The 23,114-nt window shown below is 46.8% G+C and overlaps 1 protein-coding gene across 4 annotated transcripts; it reads right to left on the bottom strand.

Moving 5' to 3' along the window:
- Positions 1-32: 32 nt before the first annotated feature.
- Positions 33-23,114, bottom strand: EEF1AKMT1 (EEF1A lysine methyltransferase 1). Of its 4 annotated transcripts, none has more exons than XM_084767023.1 (5): positions 23,062-23,114; positions 17,643-17,805; positions 15,181-15,263; positions 5,761-6,041; positions 33-3,918 (listed from the first exon to the last, which is right to left on the bottom strand). In XM_084767023.1, the coding sequence occupies exons 1-5, from the start codon at positions 23,070-23,072 to the stop codon at positions 3,782-3,784; spliced, it is 675 nt and encodes a 224-aa protein (XP_084623149.1). In that variant the 5' UTR covers positions 23,073-23,114; the 3' UTR covers positions 33-3,781. The 4 variants fall into 4 exon arrangements, with proteins under 4 accessions (XP_084623149.1, XP_084623150.1, XP_084623151.1 ...); XM_084767024.1 differs by having other exon boundaries at positions 15,181-15,260; XM_084767025.1 differs by lacking the exon at positions 23,062-23,114 and adding an exon at positions 23,012-23,058.

Below are 23,114 nucleotides of genomic sequence, written 5' to 3'. Positions count from 1 at the left end.
AACCAGAAAAACATTCTGAACCAAATTAGTACTAGTATAATAAAATATTTATTGAAATATAACAAAATACTGTAATATTAAACAGTGTCAACAGGAAGAAAGACTTAAGAGACTCAAGCACTTTTCTAGTTTTCTGGAAACCCCAAAACTCATCTTCACTAGTGTCAGAGTTGGGGAAGCTCAGTTGCTGACAATCACTTGTGTCACTTTCTTCGCTACCTTCTTAGATGATATTATCTTCAGTTCCCTCTAAGGCATTGCTAATGCCACAGTTTTTTGAATGACCGTACAACAATTTCCTCCTTCACTGACTGCCATGATGTTTTAACCCATTCACACACTTGGCTCCTGATGGAGTCAGATCATGATTCCCAGCAGCCAGCCATTTGTCCCACTCTCCTCTCATAAAGACTTTAAATGGTTTGATTGAGCCACTGGCTGGTAAGACCCCCCAGGAATTACAGCCAGATGAGTCTTCACCTCTTTAAATCTGTTTTTTGTTGTTTCGCTAATATGTGCTCTGAGCTGGCCAAGTACTAATAAAGTAGATTTTTCCCAGAAGCCCTCCAGGACGTTTGGACCACACTTTTTCAATCCATCTATCTTCTCACATATGCAGAATGAACAATTCTGTCTTTTCCCATATGCCCAGTCACGACTTCTGCAGAGCAATGTGGCCCCACTGAAGACGAGGACAAACGGCAGCTAGAGCTTCCTTATCGCTACACATTTTACCGCGCTCTGTGTCCCTGCTCCCTGCACACCTGCTTACCCAGCAGGCTAAGATCGCCATTCAGCTCAGGTCAGCCCAGTGGGTGTGGGTGGGGAAGGCAGAGACCAAATCGTGTGTGAAAGGATTTGGGGATGCGATATCACCCACGCCTCTTCCTGTTCTGGCAGACACACTGAACCCTCTGCGCCTTCCTCGGCTGGCACATTGAAGACATCTGTAAATGACCTCTTTGTTGATGCCCGATGGAGAGCAATCAGACCATAAGGGGCACCCTAATCCCCCTCCCCTTTTTGGGGGGAAAAGTTCGTCTTATGGTCTGAAAAATACGGTAAACACTTCCTCTCATTGAGGTGGGAAGTCTGCCCCTGAGAGAATTCATAAAAGTTCTTTTTAAATCACTAAAACAATGGTAGCTGCAGGACACACTTCCAGATTTTGCTTAGGTGAATTTGTTTGGAGTAGTTTATTTTAGGCATATCTAAGTACAGCACAATTCGGTGGAAGCTTTGATGGTGATAAATGACTTAGTCCCGTGTGCACAAGAAAGAACAAAGTAAGCTACATAAAGATCAGCCGTGACTACATGGAAGCTCTTTCTGAGTACACGTGGCATAAAGACAGCTTCTACAGGCTGAGAAAAACAGGCTCACAATAAGGATGGAGGACCAGGTCTCAGCCACACAGATAATGCAGAGGTCACCAGATTAGTAACCGCGACTGCGCCTGCCTCCATAAGATACACAGCAATCAAGGGACAACTGCCTGGCACAAGGTGACACCTGTCTGTAATCCCAGCACTGGGGAGGTTGAGGCAGGAGGATTGTAAGCTTGAGCCAGCCTGGGTCACACAGCAAGATGCTGTCTCCAAACAAAACCATGGGCATGTAGAGCTGGGAGCGTTCTTAAGAGACATCATGCTGAGTGGGAAAGCCCACGTTCCGTGTGTTCCCTGTCACAGCATCTGAGAATAAAGCACAGTATAGCAGTGACGGGGATCAGGCTGGGGCACGGCGGAAGGCTGAGTGTGGCCACGAGGGGGTGTTCTCTGGGGCACTGGGATGCTCTGCCCCTTTCTGTGGTGGCCGTCTCACAGCTCTGCTTGTGGTCACATCACATGGCGTCCGTGAATCAGGCTGACTCCAAATGGCATCTGGGACCCAGTGCCATTTTCCAGGCTGTGACATTGCACTACAGTTAACCCAACATGCTACTTTCAGGGTACTAGGTCTCAGGCCCTACACAGGTCTAGAAATGAGCTCTAGTTGGAGTATGGAAGGGTTTCTGGGGGTTGGATAAGAGCCAGCATTCTTCGGGAACTTAGGAAAGCAGCTTTCCATCCCTAAAAAGAGTCCCTCAACCCAGCTACTCGTCCTCCTTAGAGGCCACATGGTTTGTCCACCTTGGGCTCTCCCTACCTCATAACTTCCTCCTCTGCTCTCGTGCTCTTTACTGTCTCTGTCTCTCGCTGTCTGCACTATCCTCGCCTGTTGCCCCAGCTCTGGCCATGTCCAGTCTGGTGTCCTTTGTGACCTTTCTCTGCTCTGGACTCTTCCAGATGCCCCTGGATATATCCTCTCTCTTATGCACAATAAAAACCTTTCCCAGCCAGACATGATGGTGCACATCTTTAATCCCAGCACTCAGAAGGCAGAGGCAGGAGGATCTCTGTGAGTTCGAGGCCAGCCTGGTCTACAAAGCAAGTCCAGAGAAATCCTGTCTTGAAACATACACACACACACACACACACACACACACACACACACACACACACACACACACACACAAACTCCCTAATGGAGTGGCCATGTTGGCAGTTTCTGCTCTGCACCCCTTCATGGCAAACAAGTCAAAGGTACACAAGGTAGTTTGGTAATTTTTGTGACTGACAATCCTGTCAAAATTGAAAAAAAAAAAAACTCTCTCTGGAAAAGAATGTCAGTTGGTCAATACATGTCACATGTCCCCTACGCCCACACTGACCACTAATTCTCCAGGAGGAAGCTGCTGTAGTCACTCTTCCGTCCTTGGGCAGTTCCACAACTGACCTGCAGGGGAGGAGAGATGATCTCTGTTGTTAGACACCTTTGCTAGGTAGTTTTGACCGTGAGCTTTCAGGAATCAATCACTCTTGACAGTTTTTCATAAAAGAATAACATGAGCACTGAAGTGAACTAAAAAAGGGGGGTCACTGATAAGGGGGCACAGTCACAGCTCAGTTCAGCTGTGTGCTGGCTAGTTTTTGTCAATTTACGTAAGCTATAGTCATCAGAGGAGGGGGCTTCAATAGAGAAAATGCCTCTGTAAGATCAGGCTGGAGGGGCTGGAGAGAGAAGGCACTGACTGCTCTTCAACAGGACCGAAGTTCAATTCCCAGCACCCACATGGCAGCTCAGAACTGTCTAACTCCCAAGATCTGATGCCCTCACACAGACACGCATGCAGGCAAAACACCAAAGCACATAAAATTTAAAAAATAATAAATAAATCAGGGGCTGAACAATTGTCCCTTGATTGCTGTGCATCTTCTGGAGTGTGGATGGAGGTAGATAGCTTTAACAGCAAGAATCCAGCACCCTCCAGCTTGTTGCTTGGTTGTGAAGTCTGGTTTGGCACTCGTCCCTTTCAGTCTGGAGTGAGGTGCTGAGCTGACCCACAAGCTGGGGTACCAGTGCTGCATTCATCCGAGCTCTCAGAGCTCACAGGAGGTGGATGCCTGGTTGCTTGGATCAACCTGCTTCACAGAGGGGTCAGATCTCCGAGTAGCTGCCAGGACACTCCCAGTCCACAGTGCGGGGGGAGGGGAGGCTGCCCGTTCTGTTTTCACAGGCGTTGAACAATTAGACAGCTTCTAACATTTCTTTCCACTCTTAAGTCCATGGCCAGGGTTGGTACAAGAACCCCAACCTTCTAACAGAAGTTGTATTTTATTTTGAAAATTAAATCAGGAGAGTCCCAGTCCAGGGAAGAGGGAAGGGAGGTTTTTCAACAGGAAGAGAATCAAGTAGGAAAGGGCATGTCACTTGGAGTCCTTTATTGTAATATGTGAATTTAGGTTTCACAGTCCAGCCCAGAATCATAGTTCACATAACAGCGGAACTCATTGGCCAAGTTTCGGGAGTGTTCTGGAATAAACTTGCACATCTTCACACCTAGGAGCTGAGCTGCCTGCTCTTCCATGATGGCTCCTGTGAAGAAAAAAACCAAGGGAGCTAAGAGTCAAATCCAACCCTAAGCACGGCTGCTGGGAGCCACAAGGGGCTCTAGAGTAAGACAGAGAAATGGGGCACAACCCTACTGCACATGCAGGTCGGGGACAACCCCACAGGACACAGGTGGGGACAACCCCACTGCACATGCAGGTCGGGGACAATCCCACTGCACACAGGTGGGGTCAATCCTACTGCACACAGGTGGGGTCAATCCTACTGCACACAGATGGGGTCAATCCTACAGGACACAGGTGGGGACAATACCACTGCACACAGTTGGGGACAACCCTACTGCACATGCAGGTCGGGGACAATCCCACTGCACACAGGTGGGGACAATCCCACTGCACACAGGTAGGGACAATCCCACTGCGCACAGGTAGGGACAATCTCACTGCACACAGGTGAGGACAGTCCCACAGGACACAGGTGGGGACAGTCCCACTGCACACAGGTGGGGACAATCCCACTGCACACAGGTGAGGACAGTCCCACAGGACACAGGTGGGGACAATCCCATAGGACACACAGGTGGGGACAATCCCACTGCACATAGGTAGGGACAATCCCACTGTACACAGGTGGGGACAATCCCACTGCACACAGGTGAGGACAGTCCCACAGGACACAGGTGGGGACAGTCCCACTGCACACAGGTGGGGACAATCCCATAGGACACAGGTGGGGACAATACCACTGCACACAGGTGGGGACAATCCCACTGCACACAGGTAGGGACAATCCCACTGTGCACAGGCAGGGACAATCCCACTGCACACAGGTGAGGACAGTCCCACTGCACACAGGTGAGGACAGTCCCACAGGACACAGGTGGGGACAGTCCCACTGCGCACAGGTAGGGACAATCCCACTGCACACAGGTAGGGACAATCCCATAGGACACAGGTGGGGACAATCCCACTGCACACAGGTAGGGACAATCCCATAGGACACAGGTAGGGACAATCCCACTGCACACAGGTGGGGACAATCCCACTGCACACAGGTAGGGACAATCCCACTGCGCACAGGTAGGGACAATCCCACTGCACACAGGTGAGGACAGTCCCACAGGACACAGGTGGGGACAGTCCCACTGCACACAGGTGGGGACAATCCCACTGCACACAGGTGAGGACAGTCCCACAGGACACAGGTGGGGACAATCCCATAGGACACACAGGTGGGGACAATCCCACTGCACATAGGTAGGGACAATCCCACTGTACACAGGTGGGGACAATCCCACTGCACACAGGTGGGGACAATCCCACTGCACACAGGTGGGGACAGTCCTACTGCACACAGGTGGGGACAATCCTACTGCACACAGGTGGGGACAATCCCACTGCACACAGGTGGGGACAATCATTCTGGACACACAGGTGAGGATAATCTCAGTGGTCACACAAGTAGGGGACTATCCTACTGCACTCACAGGTGGGGACAGTCCCACTGCACACAGGATACAGTCTTTATATTCCTTTAGTTCCTGTAACATGTTTATAAAGTGCCTATGTCTTCCAGTTCTATCCACTGTGTGTCTGTGTGTGTTGTGTGGTGCACAGATGTGCTATGTGTGAGTGCATCTATGTGCCCATAATGGTGGTGGCTATACAGAAGGAATAGCTAGCATGTGTCCATGTGCATAGGTCAGACCACGGTAAACATGTCATGTGTACATAGGTCAGACCACGGTAAACATGTCATGTGTGCCACATCACTCAATTCACAACAGCCCTCTGGGCACATGACTTGGGTAGGGTCCTGCAGTAAGTGGCAGATTCAGGCTCTTAAAGGGTGTACAGGCGCACCCACCTGTGCACAGCAGAATCTTGCCCTGGGTCAGGAACCGGATTGTTTCGGATGTCTTCCTGAGACACTCCTCAGACAGATAAGGAGGATCTGCAACCACAATGGCAAAACTGTGCGCGGTGACTCTTCCAGGCAGGTCCAGTGGGTTATTGTAATCATAGAAGATGAATTCCTCCCCATATATGGCGAATCTTTTGTCGTATTCAAAGATGCATGCAGAGACGTGCTCGCGGTGCAGCTCCCGCAGCTTCTGGTACACGCTGGGCGCGCTCACACACGCTATTCTGGAAGCGAGTGCAGAAATGAGATCACAAATGAGGCAAGTTACAACTTTTTAAAAGGCTCTGTGCTCAGATTTTGTTTTCTTTCTGATTCTAGGAAAAAAGTATTTTAATTTCGCTCCACTTAGGACTTAAAAGAAGATTCCTTCCCCCGTTACTGAGCACGCTACCCAAATTTCCACACACAGGAAACGTACACGCACCCAGTGGTCTCCACGCTAGCCACCACGTAAGGCATCTGCATCCACGTGAAGCCTGTGACTTACCTGACTATGCATCTGTGGCTTTGGCATCTGGTCCCTTTCCAAAACAACTAACATGTATGTAACAGGCTCGTCCCCTAGAAGGCAGATGGCGTAAGGTTCATCGCCTTTGAAGACATCACACGTAAGGCCCCAGTCCGTCTCCGCAAGCCTCACCACCTTAAGCCACGTAGTTCCCAGTGTGAGGTTTTGTGACGCTGCCCTACTGAGTCTGCAGGCTGTGTCTGTCAGTTCACACAGTCAGTAGGGCATCACGCACAGTGGCTATGTTTCATATTAGACGAAATTACACCAAATCTCAGTATTTGTAAACAGCATTTACTACAGACAGGTGCTTAAGCTTCGAGCTTTCTTGGTGAGATCAGCAAACATACTGTACACAAGAATGTTAACACTAGAAGACTGTGCTGTATAGGAGCCACTAATAACAGAATGCAGTTTAACACTGACAGCTCCCACTTTTGAGCCGAGTTCCTTAGGTCCAAAGGAAAACTCTGAAAAGTAAGCACAGGATTCTAAACTTGCCAGCTCTGCATGAAGAGAGAATTCAAAGACACCTTTCTTGCTAATACAGAAACCAACATTTTCCTAAACAAAGGAAGATCATCTCTCTTTTTCTGAAAAATTGTATGTATTTATTTATTTATATGAGTGCTCTGTCTGCATGTACACCTGAAGGTTAGTAAAGGGCATCAGACCCCATTACAGATGGTTGTGAGGCACCACGGGGTTACTGGGAATTGAACCCAGGACCTCTGGAAGAGCAGTCAGTGCTCTTAAGTTAACCAGAAGTAGCTCTTCAACCTTTCTTGTTGTTTTATTTTATTTTTTATGTATGTGTGTGTTTGGGTGTATACATGGCCTCCATGCATGCATACACGGTCTTCAGAGGCCATAAGAGGGTGTAGATCCTTTGGAGCTTGAGTTACAGGTAGCTGTGAGCCGCCACGTGAGTGCCAAGAGCCTCGTGCAGGGCCTCTGCAAGAGCTGCCAACACCTGAACTTCTACCCGTCATCCCTCCAGTCAGACTCGATTCCCACAGAGGCTGTGAGGGCTTTGCAGGCCAAATACTCACACAGCAGACAGGAAGTCCCCCTATGGTTATGTACTTTGTCCTGCCCAGGACACGAGCCCCATTGTACATGCCTTTGCTCTGGGCCAAAAGGCAGAAGGGGCCTTGAGGCAGGAGAGACTGCCACTGCTCAGTCAAAGCGAGCAGCAGCTGAGGGCCGAATGCATGCCCACAACAGCGCTTAAGGAAGAAGGGAAAACAAAGCTGTTCTCTGAAGGCTCGCCTCCCGGCAGGTCACACCTGAGCAGTTCTGAAGCGAATGCTTCAGGCAGGGCAGTGGTAGCACTGCAAGGAGGAAGGGCTGGCAGTGGTGGTGTACTCTGTAATCCCAGCACTCAGGAGGCTGAGGCAGGAGCGCTGCTGGGAGTTCTAGGCCGGTCTTGGCTACACAGTCAGTTCCATAGCAACCAGGGCCACAGTGTGGGCTTCATCTCAACCAACAACAACAAGAACGAATAATGAGAGGAGCGCACAGAGGAGGGGAGGCTAACAGTAGAGGTTTGCAGGCGGTGGACGCAGAAGGACCGCATGCAGACACCTGCAGGCTGACCTCACGCAGGGCTCCTCGCTGCCTCGGCGGCCACTTTACTAAGTAGAGGATAAGCTCTAAATGGCAGCTCTCCATCATGCTCCCCTCCAAGGCTCAGGGGATCACTGGGGAGGGGGAAGAAGAGTGTGAAAGAATGGAAGAGCCACAGGTGGTGGACGAGCAAGAAAGCCGTGTTCTCTGAACAAAGCGGGCAGCTAAACACAGAGTCACACACAGAGCATTTGAGACAGCACGCTCAAGACTTGTGCAGAGAGCTGGGTGTGTGTGAGCTCACAACCAGCCTGGTCTACAGAACACACTTCAGGACAGCCAGAGCTCCACAGTAGGATGCTATCTCAAAACAAAAACAAAACAATAACACCAAAAAAACCTGTGCAGGCTCAGGCTAGACAAAAATCCCAGCGGGAAAGCCAGTTTTCTTTAAGGCTACACGCCAGTGAAGGCCACAGTCCATACAAACCCTACCTGAGGGGTTAAAAAAGAAAAGAAGACATAGAGGTGGGCAGGGGGGGAGAATACACCTGGGCGGAGTAGGGCGGTGAATATAATAAAAATGCATTGTACAAAAATCTCAAAGAACTAATAAAAATGAACTCAAACAACCCTCCCTTCAAAAAACCAAAATCAAAGAAAATGTAGAAGATAAAAGTAACGGCTCCCCAGAGATGTGAGCGCAACAGTGATGCTGGCGAGGCATGGTGGGGATGACACACAGCACTCACTGCGCGCTGCTCCTCCAAACACTGAACTCACACGTCAGGCTTGGTGGTACACACCTAAATTCCAAGTGCTTGGGGTTGGGGGGATAAGAAGATGAGACCCACTTAAAAATAAAGTTGCTTCTGGGCTAGAGAGATGGCTCAGAGGTTAAGAGCACTGTCTGCTCTTCCAGAGGTTCTGAGTTCAATTCCCAGCAACCACATGATGCCTCATAACCACCTATAATGAGATCTAGTGCCCTCTGCTGACAGGTAGGCGCACATGCAGGCAGAATACTGTATACATAATAAATAAATCATTAAAAAGAAAGTTGCTTCCAACTAATATTTAATGATAAAACTAGTGGGGAAATCCAAATTAGCAAAGAAAATATTATCATCAAGTGTTATAGCGTCAACCTCCAAGGTCTGTAGAAATCTGTATTCAGAACCTTGGTCTCTGGCCTTAGAAGGAGGCTGAGAGGAAGCTGCGTCATTGGGAACGGTACTTCCTGGCTTTGCTTCCTGGCTACCTCTGCCATATGTGCTGTTTCCCACAGGCCAACTCACCGTGACCAAAACCTCCTGAACGAGCCATTATCTCAAGTGTTTATCATCAGTGGTCGAAAGTCAACGAGCTAAGAAAAACCAAATGAGCAGCAGCGTAGAATCAAAAGACTTCCAGCTGCAGAAGACGTATGGAGCACACTCAGTCAGATGCGCTCCCTCATCAGGGCTCTTAAGCAACAAGCAAAATCTCACAGTGGTTTTGTTGTTTGGGCATAAATTTCTAAGAGCAAAGGGAACAGGACAGAGAGAGTAAAGTGGCTACACTTAGGAAGCTAAAGAGCAGACAGGTGGATGGCGGTTGGCTCTGTTGGCTTGGCGTTAGCAGCGAGGGGAGCTGAGCAGTCCCCGGCTTGCGCTGCAGCATCCCCAGGGGCTCAGGGTAATGCAGACCCAGGAAACTCAAGACCTGGGAGTGAAGGTGGGGCTAAAAACAGAAGCTGTCGAAAGATCTATTTCAGAAACAGCTCGCGCCCAGGGTTCTCTTTCATAGCCCCACGCCCTGAAGTAACTGGAGAAACCTGGAGGAATGTTCTGTAGCTTGGGGGATGCTTGGGAGGGCAATGCCTGACACGGACAACAGAGCAGTACCCTGTGGGAATTAGCAGAAGAGCATGCATCTAAGAGAGGCTCTGGGCCCCAACCCCAGCACCATGGGTGGCAGGTAGAAAAAGGGAAGTTAGAAGGGGCACAGTAAACCAACTGGATGCCGAGCACCCTCCGGGAGATGGGTGCTATGTAACCTCCAGCAGGAATTAGGAGACTCTTGCCTGGACCTCCAACTTCCACCCTGAGAGAGACCTAGGAGCTTAGGGGAAAGAGCTCATCCTGCTCCCTTCACTACAGAGACCACAGCAGAAGGACAAGGCTGGGAGTGCAGCTCACTGGCAATCCTGAAATTACTCCCCCGCACAAGCCGAACACAACGAATAAATGAGGTCTATCCTTAGGTCAACCCTCTTAGCTTCTAGTGTCCCACTCACTCTTGGGTATGGAAGAAGAGGCCGGGCTTAGCAAAAGGCAAAGAGAGCAGCTGAAGCCCAGTAGGAATCACTTCAGCAGCAGCCAAGGGTGTGCAGGAAGGTGCGGTGGATGAACATATGTTTTTGTTTTGATCCCAAGTGTGGGATGGGGAACAGACGAGTGAGAGTCAGGTGATGTTTAGCCACTAGAAGATGAACCACCTCATGCAGGCGGGTTGGTTTTTGCCAGCTGAAACACATCTTAGTACAGACTCTGAGAGATTATATATATGAGCCCAAAACAGGAGGCGGGGTTTTTGGGGTCTTGGTATTGTTTGGCTGTTCATAGCTCCACTTCCAGAGTCTCCTAGAGAGAACCATGTCAGACAACGCTTCAGGGCTCCGGGTTCCTGCTGCTGTTCCAGGTTCCAGAAGCAACTTTGTTCTGGCAAACAATGGTTAATAGAGACCTAAATTAATGGAACAAATGAACGGTGTTGAAATAGAAGGTTTGGTGGACACAGGTATCACAATCCTTTCTCAAAAGTATCAGAAGCCAAACTGGCCACTTCAGAAGGTTTATACATAATTTATAGGAATTGGTAAATCATCTCAAATAAGACAAAGTGTATGGTGGATTAAGTGTGGGACCAGAAGGGCAAACAGGGAAGCTGAGACCCTATGTGGCTGACATACCCATAAATTCATGGGGAAGGGATCTTTTACAACAATGGGGTACTCAAATTAATATTCATGCAATCACCAAGACAGACAATGATGAAATTAGGGGTGAAATGGTGGATTCTTCTGGGGAAGGTATTGATATGTGTAATCATAAGCTGTGCCCATTGCCCAAACACAGAACTTCATGGGTACTGAGTTTCCAAATTTATAAAAAGGGCGACTGCTGATATACCAACAGCCTTGCCCCTAACGGGATATCAGTCAGACCTGTGTGGCAAGAGCGGTGGCCCATAGCAAAAGAAAAACTGCAGACACTTCAACAACTGGTCCAAGAGCAGCTGGAGGCTCACTGTGTAGAAGAGTCTATCAGCCCGTGGAATTCCCCTGTGTTTGATGTAAAAAAAAATCAGGAAAGTGGAGGATGGTAACGGATTTAAGAGCAGTGAATAGAATAATTCAACCAATGCGTCCGTTAAAGCCTGGAACTCCTTTACCTTCTTTGTTACCTAGGTCATGGCCTATAATAGTAATTGACTTAAAAGATTATTTTTTCACAATAGTCTTGCATAAGGAGGATAGGGAAACGTTTGCTTCTTCAGTACCTACTCTGAACAGTAGTGGTCCATAAAGAGCTACCATTGGAAGGGACTTCCACAGGGAATGTTGAATAGCCCAACTTTATGTCAATACTTTGTGCGACAACCGTTAGAAATAATTCATAGACAATTTCCTCAATCTATCATTTACTATTACATGGATGGTACTTTGTTGCCTGATTCTGATGCAGATACTATAGAGAAAATGTTTAAGGAAGCACAAAGAATTCTACCACGCTGGGGTTACAGATTGCTCCAGAAAAGATACAACTAGGAGATCCAATTATCTATTTGGGCTATAAGATAACTCAACAAAAAAATTTGTCCACAAAAGGTACAGATCAATAGAGACCAGTTGCAAACTCTTAATGATTTTCAAAAATTGATAGGAGCTATTAACTGGCTGGGGCCTACAATTGGATTAGCTACTTGTGAGTTCAAGAACTTGTTTCAAACATTACAAGGGGATTCAGAGTTAAACTGTCCAGGGTGTCTAACGGCTGAAGCAGACCAAGAGTTAACTCTGGTAGAACAAAGACCACAAGATGCAAATGTGGATAGAATTGATCCTGAGCTTGGTTGTATTTTGGTTGTTTTGCCTTCAACTCATTCTACTGGGCTCATTATGCAAAGGGGAGAGAAAATCATAGGAAGGATTTTCTTAGCACATAAACAAAGTAAAAAATTGAAGACATACAGAGAAAAAACTTCTGAATTAATTAGAAAAGGTAGAATAAGACTGCGTCAACTATCAGGAACAGTTCTGGCGGAAGTTGTAGTGCCTCTTACTAATGATTATGTCATTATGGGTAATCAGTGAAGACTGGCAAGGAGCTTGTAGTAACTACTTGGGAGAAATTAATAACAAATACCTGGAAAGCAAAAGTATTCAGTTTATAACAAGATCTAATTGGATCCGTCCTGGTATTGTAAAGAGAACACCAGCTCCGGAGGCACCGACCTTCCATACTGACGCAAACAGGATGGGAATGGCAGGTTATAAGTCAGACAAAATAACTAAGGTAATCAAAAGCCCATCTACCTCAGTACAAAAATGAGAATTGTGTGCAATCCTTATGGTGCTGTTAGATTTTCTGAATCTCTTAAAATCAATACTGACTCTCAGTATGCAGAAAGAGTTGTTTTGCAATATAGAAACTGCTGAATTTACTCCTGATAACTCAGAATTGCAACATCAATCAGAAGTAGAAACTATCCTTGTATATTACTCATATTCAGCCTCATACGGGATTACCAGGTCCACTGGCGCAAAGAAATGAGGAAATTGACCCATTACTAATAGGAAATGTGTTAGAAGCATTAAAATTTAACGAAAAGCATCATGTTAACAGTAAGGGTTTAGCGCCAGGCATGGTGGCGCACGCCTTTAATACCAGCACTTGAGAGAGGCAGAGGCAGGAGGATCCCTGTGAGTTCAAGGCCAGCCTGGTCTACAAAGGGAGTACAGGACAGCCAAGGCTAACACAGAGAGACCCTGTCTCGAAAAACCAAAAAACAAACAAAACAAAACCAGTAAGGATTTAAAGAAAAAATTCACTATTACTTGGCAACAAGCCAAAGGCATAATTAAAAGTGTCCTACATGTTCTTTGTATAACCAAACTCCATTGCCTGCCAGAAGTAACCCTAGGGGAACCAAAAGGAATGAAATCTGGCAGATGGATGTGTTTCATTTTGCAGAATTTGGAAAACAAAGGTACATACGTCGTATCATTGATACACACTCAGGGCACCTACTTTAAGTTCTGAAAAGGCTGATTGTGTAATTACACACTTATTGGAAATAATGGCAATTATGAGATTACCTGCACAAATTAAGACTGACAATGCTCCTGCATATGTATCCAATAAGATGAAGAAATTTTTTGCATATTATAAAGCACATTACTATATATCACACAATCCTACAGGACAAGCAGTTGAGGAAGAGCTAATCGTACCTTAAAAAGAGATGCTTATTAAACAAAAAGGAAGTGTAAAGATCCCCCCAGAGTAAATAATGCTTTGTTGACTTTAAATTCAAAAAGGGAACAGCAGCAGCTGAGAGACACTGGGTTATAGAAAAACAAAAAACAAAAACAAAAACTGAGGAACTAGGACCAACCAATATAAGGATGTGTTAACAATGGACTGGAAACCTGCAAAAATTTTGAGATGGGGGCATGGCTATGCCTGTGTATCTACAGGGAGTGAAAAAATATGGTTACTGACAAAACTCATAAAGATTAGATCTGACCAGGGTGTGGTGAATATAAACATGTTTTTGTTTTGATCCCAAGTGTGGGATGGGGAACAGACTCATGAGAGATCAGGTGACGTTTATCCACTAGAAGACAAACGCTCCAGAAAATGCGTCAGGGCTCCAGGTTCCAGCAGCAACTTTGGTGGAATCGCTTCTCTGCTGAAATCCCACCGTCTATGCCAGGGGAATCGCTCCCAGGAACGGAGTCCCAAAAGGTCTGCTTCTCCTGTTCCCACCAAGCTCTTTTCTCTCTCCCATCTAGGGTAGGTGGGTTGGAAGGGAGGTATAAGAATTTAAGAACCCCAAATAAAGCAGGTTTGGAAAAGGTCGGAGCCTACAGGAAGGGGCCATTACACATGTGTTGAAAGCCCAGTATCAGCTGGGGTGTCACTTTGAGGGGGGAGTGGATACTTAGTAGGGCAGTACAGCTGGAGGGCGCAGGTCACTGAGGCTAGGCCTTAGGATGAGAGAATCGTATCTCACCCTCAGGTAACGAAGTTTCAGGAAGAAGAATAAAAAACAATGCCACGCACATACAGCAGCAGTGATGGGGGGGGAACATAAGATAACCCCCAAACCTAACATGGGCTACAAGAAAGAAAGGGCTACCTTTGGGGCTCCCCGGGGTCCAGTTCAATAGAGGAAAGTTGCACATCAAGACACTGAACACCAGGCAGGTGGTGGCGGCACACCCCTGTCATCCCAGCACTCAGGAGGCAGAGGCAGGTGGGTCTCTGTGAGTTCGAGGCCAGGACAGCCAAGGCTACACAGAGAAAAGTCAAAGACCCCGAAAGAGACGATCTTAAGCATGTGTGGGAAGGGAAGGACAAAGCAGGTTTTCTACCAACACTTAAAATGATGTCGGACTTCCTTTCTTTTTGAATGTTGGGTTTCTTAACAGTGACAAGCCGGAATTAGACACTCACCAAAACAATTATAGTTCAGAGAAAGAGACATCTGTAATCTCAGCACTTCAGAGACGGAGGCAGAAGGATCAACAGTTCAAGACCAGCCTCAACTCCATAAGAATTTGACGCCACCCTGGGCTATATCAGTCTCTGTCTCAGAGAGAAGGGTGGAAGGAGTGAGAGAGGCTACAGTGAATAGATTCCCCAGTGTTCCCTGGACTTTGCATGGAAGCAGTCCTATTTTTGTTGTTGTTGTTATTTTGAAACAGGGTTTCTCTGTGTAGCCTTTGGCTGTCCTAGAACTCACAGAGATCTGCCTGCCTCTGCCTCCCAAGTGTTAGGATTAAAGGTGTGCGTCACCACCAGCTATGGAGTATTTCTTAGTAAGCCATGAGTAGCAAACCATGCGACAATATTTACATATTATAATTCAAACTTTTAAGAAACCACCTTATTTAGGAAAAATATTCAAATACTCAGTTATACATTTGCCTGTGCCTAAGTGACATGATTGTGTTTCCATGCGTTCCTCAAACTAACTTCAACAAGAAGAGAAAAAGAAACAAATTTGAATCTCACCTGCCACCTTCTCCAGCAGCAGCGATGGCCTCCTGTGCAAGCCGCAGAGCAGTGTCCTCACTATACCAGAACTGGCTCAGCTGCTAAAACAGGGACAGGTGACACCGTCTCAGGAGTCACATAAATGTCTCTCAGCTTGTACCTCCTAAACCAGTGTGCATTTCTAACTTGTCATCAATTCCCTTTTCTTCTAAGTTATTTGAAACAGGTACAGTCCCCTACTGTGTCAACAGGACACACACACCGAGTACCAGTGGCTGCTAATGTCAGAGCTAACACTAATAACCAGCCAACGCACTCTCGATGGCAGAACATGCTGAAGACGCCTGTGGCTGGCCAGCGGTTTCCACAGCTTCCCCTGGCTTCACCTCCCCCGTGGTTCCCACGTCTCTTGTTTGTTCCTTACAGCTGTGATTTGCTTTTAGTTTTGATGTCTTGTTTCCTCCTGATGGGTGACTGTTAGGGTCAGGGTCAGGTCTGGTGGTCCGTGTTACATATGAAGGTGTTCATGTGGAAAAAGCAGTTTGGTTTCCCTCTGTGGTCAGCCCATCTCTCATGATATGTACTTCCCTCCTGCGTTTTCTTTACTATCCACATCCAGAGTTTGTGTGTGTGTGTGTGTGTGTGTGTGTGTGTGTGTGTGTACATATGTGCATGTCTGTGTATGTGTGTGTGCATGGATGCATGTGAATGCATGTATGCACGTGCATGTGTATATTGCATGTGTGTGCGTGTGTGTGTGCATGTGCATGCTCATGCCTCAGTATTAAACACAGGAATACATGTATGTGCTAGGCAGTGATCTATCAGTGAGCTATATTCCCAGTCCTTGGTTATTTTTTGTTAGTTTGTTTTTGAGATGGGTGTCTCACAGTACAATCCCGGCCAACTTTGATCTAATGATCCTCTTGCCTCAGCCTCCTGAGTGCTGGGATTGAAAAAATTCACTCCCCCTTAGGATGTTTCCTCAATTTTATCAACAAACTAAATGAAAGTCCCCAAATCAGATAAGTAATGGGACTGAACTAGCTGCTGTTCATACTTTTATATAGTTTGTGCAACAGTCATACACTACTTTCAGAGTCAGCAAAGGACCATGTAGTATTCTAAAGATTAAGCAGAGGAAATGATAGCCCACCTAAGGGATAATACTTCAAATTCATGCTTCGTATCCAGAGAAGAGCACGCTCAAAGGAGAGAATTCATAGGGAAGTCAGGTGTGGTGTGCACACCTGTAATCCCAGCACTTGCAGGTAGAGGCAGAAGATCAGGAGTTCAAGGCCAGCCTTGAACAAAACAACAAATAGAAATACACACAGAAAGAAAGTCACGAGAAAGAGGCGTTTGATTAGGAGGAACACACGGAGTCATGGAAAAAACCATTTTCATACTATGGTTTTAGTGGGGTTACAGGTGTTCAGAAAACTTGTATATACCTTAAAGATCTGAAGTGGCAAAAAATGCAAAAATTGGAAGAAAAATCAAACAAGATATAAGACTTTTCTCCACTTACCAAATGACAGGAAAAGATGGGCCTGTTCTGTCACAGTCAGCACCGACAAATGTAAGACCTTTTCACTCAACAGATACTTCAAAGTCCTTATGTGGGGGTTCCACTCAACGGCTTTGTTTTTTAATTTTATTTTTAAGATTTATTTACTTATTATTTTTATACAGTGCTCTGCCTGCATGTACACCTGCAGGCCAGAAGAGGGCACCAGATCATGTTATAGATGGCTGTGAGCCACTATGTGGTTGCTGGGAATTGAACTCAGGACCGCTGGAAGAGCAGTCAGTGCTCTTAACCTCTGAGCCATCTCTCCAGCCCCCAAGTTTTATTTTTTAATTCCTACTTTTTTTATATGGCTTAAAAAAAACCCTACAAAATGTATAAAACTAGAAATTAAGCTATCCTTAAAAATTCTCTCAGAACCAAGCCTGGTGGTGCATACCTTTAGTCCCAGCACTCGGGAGGCAGAGGAATGTGGATCTTTTTGAGTTTGAGGCCAGCCTGATCTACAAAGTGAGTTCCAGGACATCAAGGGCTGTGGTTAACATAGAGAAACCCTGTCTTGAAATATCAAAAACAGAAACAAAAACCTCTCATCAATTTTTCATTGTATGTTTGGGTTCAGCAACCCCTTTTACTGGAAGGATGCATTTTTTTCTCTCTCTCCACCAGGCCTGCTGGACTCTATGCCTACCCAAGAACAAAGCATTAGTTACTTATGGACAAGACGCTATTGTGCCACTATCTGCCAAGACCCCTCCTCTGGTCACCAGCCAACCTGCTAGGCAGGTCGCTAGGCAGCCGGGAGAATCTGCACGCTATGCTAGGCCGTCCGCTGTCTGCTGTCTGCCCTTGCTCCGTGAAGAGTTCTCAGTGCCAGGTGGAGGAGGGGGACAGGCGAGACAATGCCTCAGCAGTGGTAGACGCTCCGCACAGGGCCACACTCACTCACCCAGTTCTCCCCTATTGCCCCGACGCTGTATTTATCATCCCCTCCCGGGTTGGTGGATTGCTTCTGCTCCGCATAGAACTCCTGCAGAGCGGCTAAGGCGTGGGAAGAGAGCTGGGGGATGTCGTCATCTTCTGAATCACTCATTTCGCAAGCTGTGCGCGACCTGCGGAGCAAGAATGTATGTTGTATGGGCTTGTTCCCTCTGCCCGGCAAAGGCAGGGTCAGTGTAGACCAGGCTGGCCTCAAACTCATGGAGATCCGCCTGCCTCTGCCTCTCGAGTGCTGGGATTAAAGGCGTGGGCCATTGCTGCCTAGTGAGAAGTGACTTTTATACAGAAAACATACATATTTAAAACCTCCTGGGCCAGGTGGGATGGCCTATCCGGTGAGATCACTGGCTGTGTAACCCTGGTAACCTGGTAATCTGGTTTTATCCTTGTCACCCACGCAGCAGCTCACACAACAAAATTGTTGTCTCCAACAACAAAGTAGGACTAGGAAGGAACCCATTCCTGCAGGGTGGTACTCTGACTTTGGCCCAAGTGCGGAGACACACACACACACACACACACACACACACACACACACACACACACGCACACACACACACGCACGCCTGCACACACACACACACCATACCCCTCTGAGTCTTTCTTTCCCAGCGGTCTTTACGATTTTTATATTTATTTCTGCTGTGGTGCACTTTCTACATGTCTCTAGCACTTAGGGTTTTCTGAGGTTCTTGGATCTGCATAGTTTATAGTTTTGCATCAAATTTGGCAAAAACAAACAAACAAAACAAAACAAAATCCTTCGGCCATGTGGGTCTGCATATGAAACTCAGGCCAGCAGGCTATGTCCACAAGAAACTTCACACAGGGAACCATCTTGCCAGCCCCCTAATTTTCACATTTGGCACTACAGTTTTCATCTCCACAAACAGGATGCCTTGTTCACATCTACACTTAAGATGTTCTAGTATATGTTTATTTTTTCAAGGCAAGGTCTCTCTGTGTCACAGCCCTGGCTGTTCTGGAACTTTCTTCGTAGACCAAGCTGGCCTCAAACTCAAAGGTATATACTTGCCTCTGCTTCCTGAGTGCTAGGATCATAGGTGTGTGCCAGTATGCTTGGCTTTTTGTTATTTTTTACTCAATTTTCAATCTTTTCCTTACCTTCTTTTCCTTTTTAACGTGTATGGGTGTTTTGCCTTCACATATGTCTGTGCACCTCATGAATGCCTAGTGCCAAGGAGGGGTCACAGTATTTAATTACCTAGGGCCCAAACCCTCGAAAAACCTTATGTACATAGCCTAATGTTCTATAGCTTCTCAAGCTGAGGGTTATGACCTCATACGTGAGGTGTCATAGCTAAATGTGTATGGAGGAGAGGGTTAGCATCAGCAACAGGTGACTGAACATGCAACAACCATGTCAACTGAAAACCCAGCACATAATGAGCCGGAGGTGGTTTCATGCAGCACCGTGTGGCATTTCACTACAGCCTTGGTTCTGTACACACACGAGGCATGTGAGAGCACTTCAAACACCTCAGCTCAGACACAAGACCAGCACACACAATTGTGTTGTCTGTACCGTGATGTTCCTGCTTACAGAACATACTGAATCACAGAAAACAGACTTGATAGTTTCCTACTGGCATTCCTCAATACTTAAGAATCAATTAGGCCGGGCGTGGTGGCACATGTCTGTAAGCCCAGCACTCGGGAGGCAGAGGCAGGCGGATCTCTGAGTTCAAGGCCAGCCTGGTCTACAAAATGAGTCCTGGACAGCCAAGGCTACATGGAGAAACCCTGTCTTGAAAAATAAAACAAAAACAACAAAATAGAATCAAATTCATATTTCTGGATTGTACTGCATTAGGATATTTGACTTTAAAAACTTGTTTGTGAGGCTGGAGAAATGGCTCAGAAGTTAAGAGCACATGTTCTTACAGAGGCCCTAAGCTTAGAACCCAGCACGTACATTATGAGGCTGTGTGTAACTCCAGCTCCAGGGATTCCGTGCCTCCTCAGGGACTTGCACACACCCACAAAAGGACACACAATTTTTTAAATTGAAAAAAAAAATGCTGTCGTACCTAGTCGCTTGAGTTTCATAAGGTCATTTAATGAATTTTGCCTTAGAATTAAAATTCCTGAAGTGACACCAATGAGATACTTACCATTCATAGTACATACTTATTTGAACACATACTTATTTGAAGTGTTCTTATTAATGACAATCATATCAACAGCTGACCAACACTGGGAAATGTCGGAAACATTCTACATCCTGCAGTATTAAATATTCAGCAATGACTTAATTCACTATGTAAAAAGAAGAAATAGAGTATGTCTATTAGTTGCAAATCTGTCTTTATGTTTAATAGTAAAACTATATATACAGCAAAGAATTGCTTTAAAATAAACTTATGAGGGCTGGTGAAACAGCTTTGTAGTTAAGAGCACAGGCTGGGCTCGGTTCCCAGCACCCACATGTTAGCTCATCTATAACTCTAGCTCCAGGGCATCCGGTGAGTTCGTTTGGCTTTAGCAGGCACTTGGCGCGCGCGTGCACGCGCGCGCGCACACACACACACACACACACATACATACATACATATAAAGTACCCAATCATATACAATAGAAAATGAAACGTATGGCTTCACACCTTAGCCTTCTAACGTTTATGCCAGAACGGAAAAGTAGCCTGCATTTAGCTGCACAGGAAGAGTCCTGCCGAGGTGTGTACTGGTGTGCCAATTAAAGTCTTGCACAAGGCTGAGGGCCACATAGCAGCATTTGAGACCAACACTGGTGAGGTGTCCCGAGGGAAGCTCACTGAAGCAGGGGACAACATGAACTGCCAGAGTCCAACATCACAGTCACGTACACAGATGGCCGAGTGGCACAGCTGGAACAGGTGTACATACGTGGCACCAAGGGAACCTTTTTTCTCTTAGGTTTTGGGAGGGTCCCCCCACCCCCCGCCGAGGAGGGGGCGGTTACCTGTGCGTATGTTCTAGGTTTCCTTTTGATATTTCTCTTTATATTGGAGAAACTGTTAAGCTAAATAAAATGAGCTTGTTTTGTGGTTAAAAAAATAAAACTTATGCTTACTATCAGTAAGTATTTGACTTGATTATTTTGTATGCTAAGTATGAGGGACGACAAAAAACTTTTTAGGGGAGAAAGGATCATGGCATAAAAGATTTTTATATATTGTGGTATTTCTTTTAATCCCATTCATTTCCAGGAAAAGGCTAAATTTTCATTAATTTCATTAATTTTCATTTTGCATACATAACACTCTTCCCTATCACAGTTCTTCTTTTTAAAAATCTATTTGTTCTTTATATTCAAATATATATGAATATACATATATAAAACATAGTGATAGCCCATGATAACATTTAAAATATTAAGGGCTTGGGGTATAGCTTAGTGGCAGAGTGTTTGCAAGGCATGTGCAAAACTACACACAGAAAATATTAATAACTTCATTTAAATAAAGTCCAGAAATATGCAGATAAAAACAAGCACATAACAGCTGTAACATTAAGTAGTGGTTACCTCTGTGTGCGAGGACTTGGTGAGGCTCTATGTGCTAAGGTAGTGGTGGAAGACACTTTTGTCATTTCTAACCTTTTCTTATGGGGGGAAGGCTAGGCCTAAACTCATGACATTGAGTTAGTGTCCTCAGGCTCCTGAGATCACAGGTATGTGCCACCCTACCCCACGTGGCTGTCTGTACTGTTTTAAAGCATCAGCGTGGGCTTGTGAGCTGTCAAGCAGGTCCATAAAGCGCTGCGTTGTACATCAAACCAGCCTGGAACATTTCCTGGCTCATGTTCTAGGTTAGTGGTTCTCAAGGGAGACCCAGGAGTCACTCTTCCGCATAAGAACACTTGTGCTTGTCGTAATCGAGGGCCCTGCCGGCAAGCGGTGGACACAGGCCAGCCGTCCACTGCAGGCCTCTCTATAGCTCACAGGCCAGCCCTCCACTTCAAATGCCTATCCAGCCCGAAATGCCCTTAGTGCTGAGGTTGAGAAACTCCAGAGACAAAGAAATGGCAGCAACGTGGGGGACAGCTCTATTACAGGAGTCTGGCTCCGCATCCTGGGGCCACAGGGAAGAACCTGTGAGGCGAGAAGCAGCAGCCAGCAGTCTGCATAACAGGAAAGGACGGAAACGGGGTTCCAGGAAGAGGGGGTGCTGAGAGCAAAGGAGGCGGTTTGCTCAGCAGCACCCCGGATTCTTCATTTGTCTCAGGCAGGTGTGGTGGCGCACGCCTTGAATCCCGGCACTCGGGGAGGCAGAGGCAAGTGATCACACGAGTTCAAGACCAGCCTGGGCTACAGAGAGAGTCCCAGGACAGCAAGGGCTATTACGCAGAGAAATCCTGTCTCAAAAAAACCAAAAGCCCTTCTATCTCCATGCGTCAAATATACCAAAACAACAAGAGGCTAATTATCCTATAGGTCTCCAGACTACTATAGAGCCTTCGGAAAGATATTTAGGTCAGGACAGTGCAACCAGCAGAAAGAGAATTAATCAAAGATTCATCCCAGGATGCAGGGGGAAGGAAGGGTACCTGTAAACAACCGGCCTGTCAGGCACGCTCAACCTGCGGCTCACGGACACATGCACCCAAGATAAACATGAGATTTTTTCCCCCCTAGTCCGTGTTCTTTTCTGAACATGAACTCTGTAGATGACGCTCATTTTGCAATGTCAAAAGTTTACATGCACTTGGTAGATATTTTCTAAATAATCGTTTGTCGACAGAGACAGGGTTTCTTTGTGTAGCCCTGGCTGTCCTGGAACTCGCTCTGTACACCAGGCTGGCCTCGAACTTGCAGAGATACTGGGATTTAAGGAGTAAGCTACCGTCATCCTCCCCCTCCCCCCCAACAACCCGGCTATGAAAATCTTGTGCTTTCATTTTCATACAAGGCTCTCTGAGTCAAGCCCTACTTTCTAAATGCTACTTATCCTATTAAAGACATATTTAAGAAAGATTTTTGGGTGTGATGACGCAGGCATCATACTAGCATTAGGGAAGCAAGAAGATCAAAGGGTTCCAGGCCATCCGGGCTACACAGCGGGACGAACTCAAAACAACCCCACCACAAGCAGGGATGGAACTTCCACCGAGAAAGCGGCCCATAACACACACGGTAAGTTGGGGTGTGCAGCCCAGGCAGCAGAGACCTCGCCAAGGCCCGTGTCCCGCACGTGGCTCCCCGCTCCCGTGCCCACACCCCCACTGGGAAAGCCTCAAAGCGTCGGCGTGGACGGCAAGCCCCGCCCCGTGGGCTCGGCTCGGCCCGCCGCAGTCTCCGCACGCCGCCACGGAACCCACCCGAAACCGCCCTTAGTCCTGGGCCGCCCGACTCCGCGCCCGCCACTCACCACGGACACATGCGCAGTTCCGCCCTGTGCGCAAAAGCCGTGCGTGGGGCGGG

The sequence above is a fragment of the Acomys minous genome (genome assembly GCF_964271855.1).
Source record: "Acomys minous genome assembly, chromosome: 18".
NCBI classification, from domain to species: Eukaryota; Metazoa; Chordata; class Mammalia; order Rodentia; family Muridae; genus Acomys; species Acomys minous.
The sequence above is the reverse complement of the archived record's forward strand: the minus strand, read 5'-3'. Positions and strand labels throughout refer to the sequence as shown.

Coding starts and splice junctions, on each gene's coding strand:
- EEF1AKMT1 (XM_084767023.1), bottom strand. Junction 6,042..15,180: donor GCTGCTGGAGAAGGTGGCAG/GTGAGATTCAAA, acceptor ACTCGCTTCCAG/AATAGCGTGTGTGAGCGCGC. Junction 3,919..5,760: donor CAAGATTCTGCTGTGCACAG/GTGGGTGCGCCT, acceptor TTTTCTTCACAG/GAGCCATCATGGAAGAGCAG.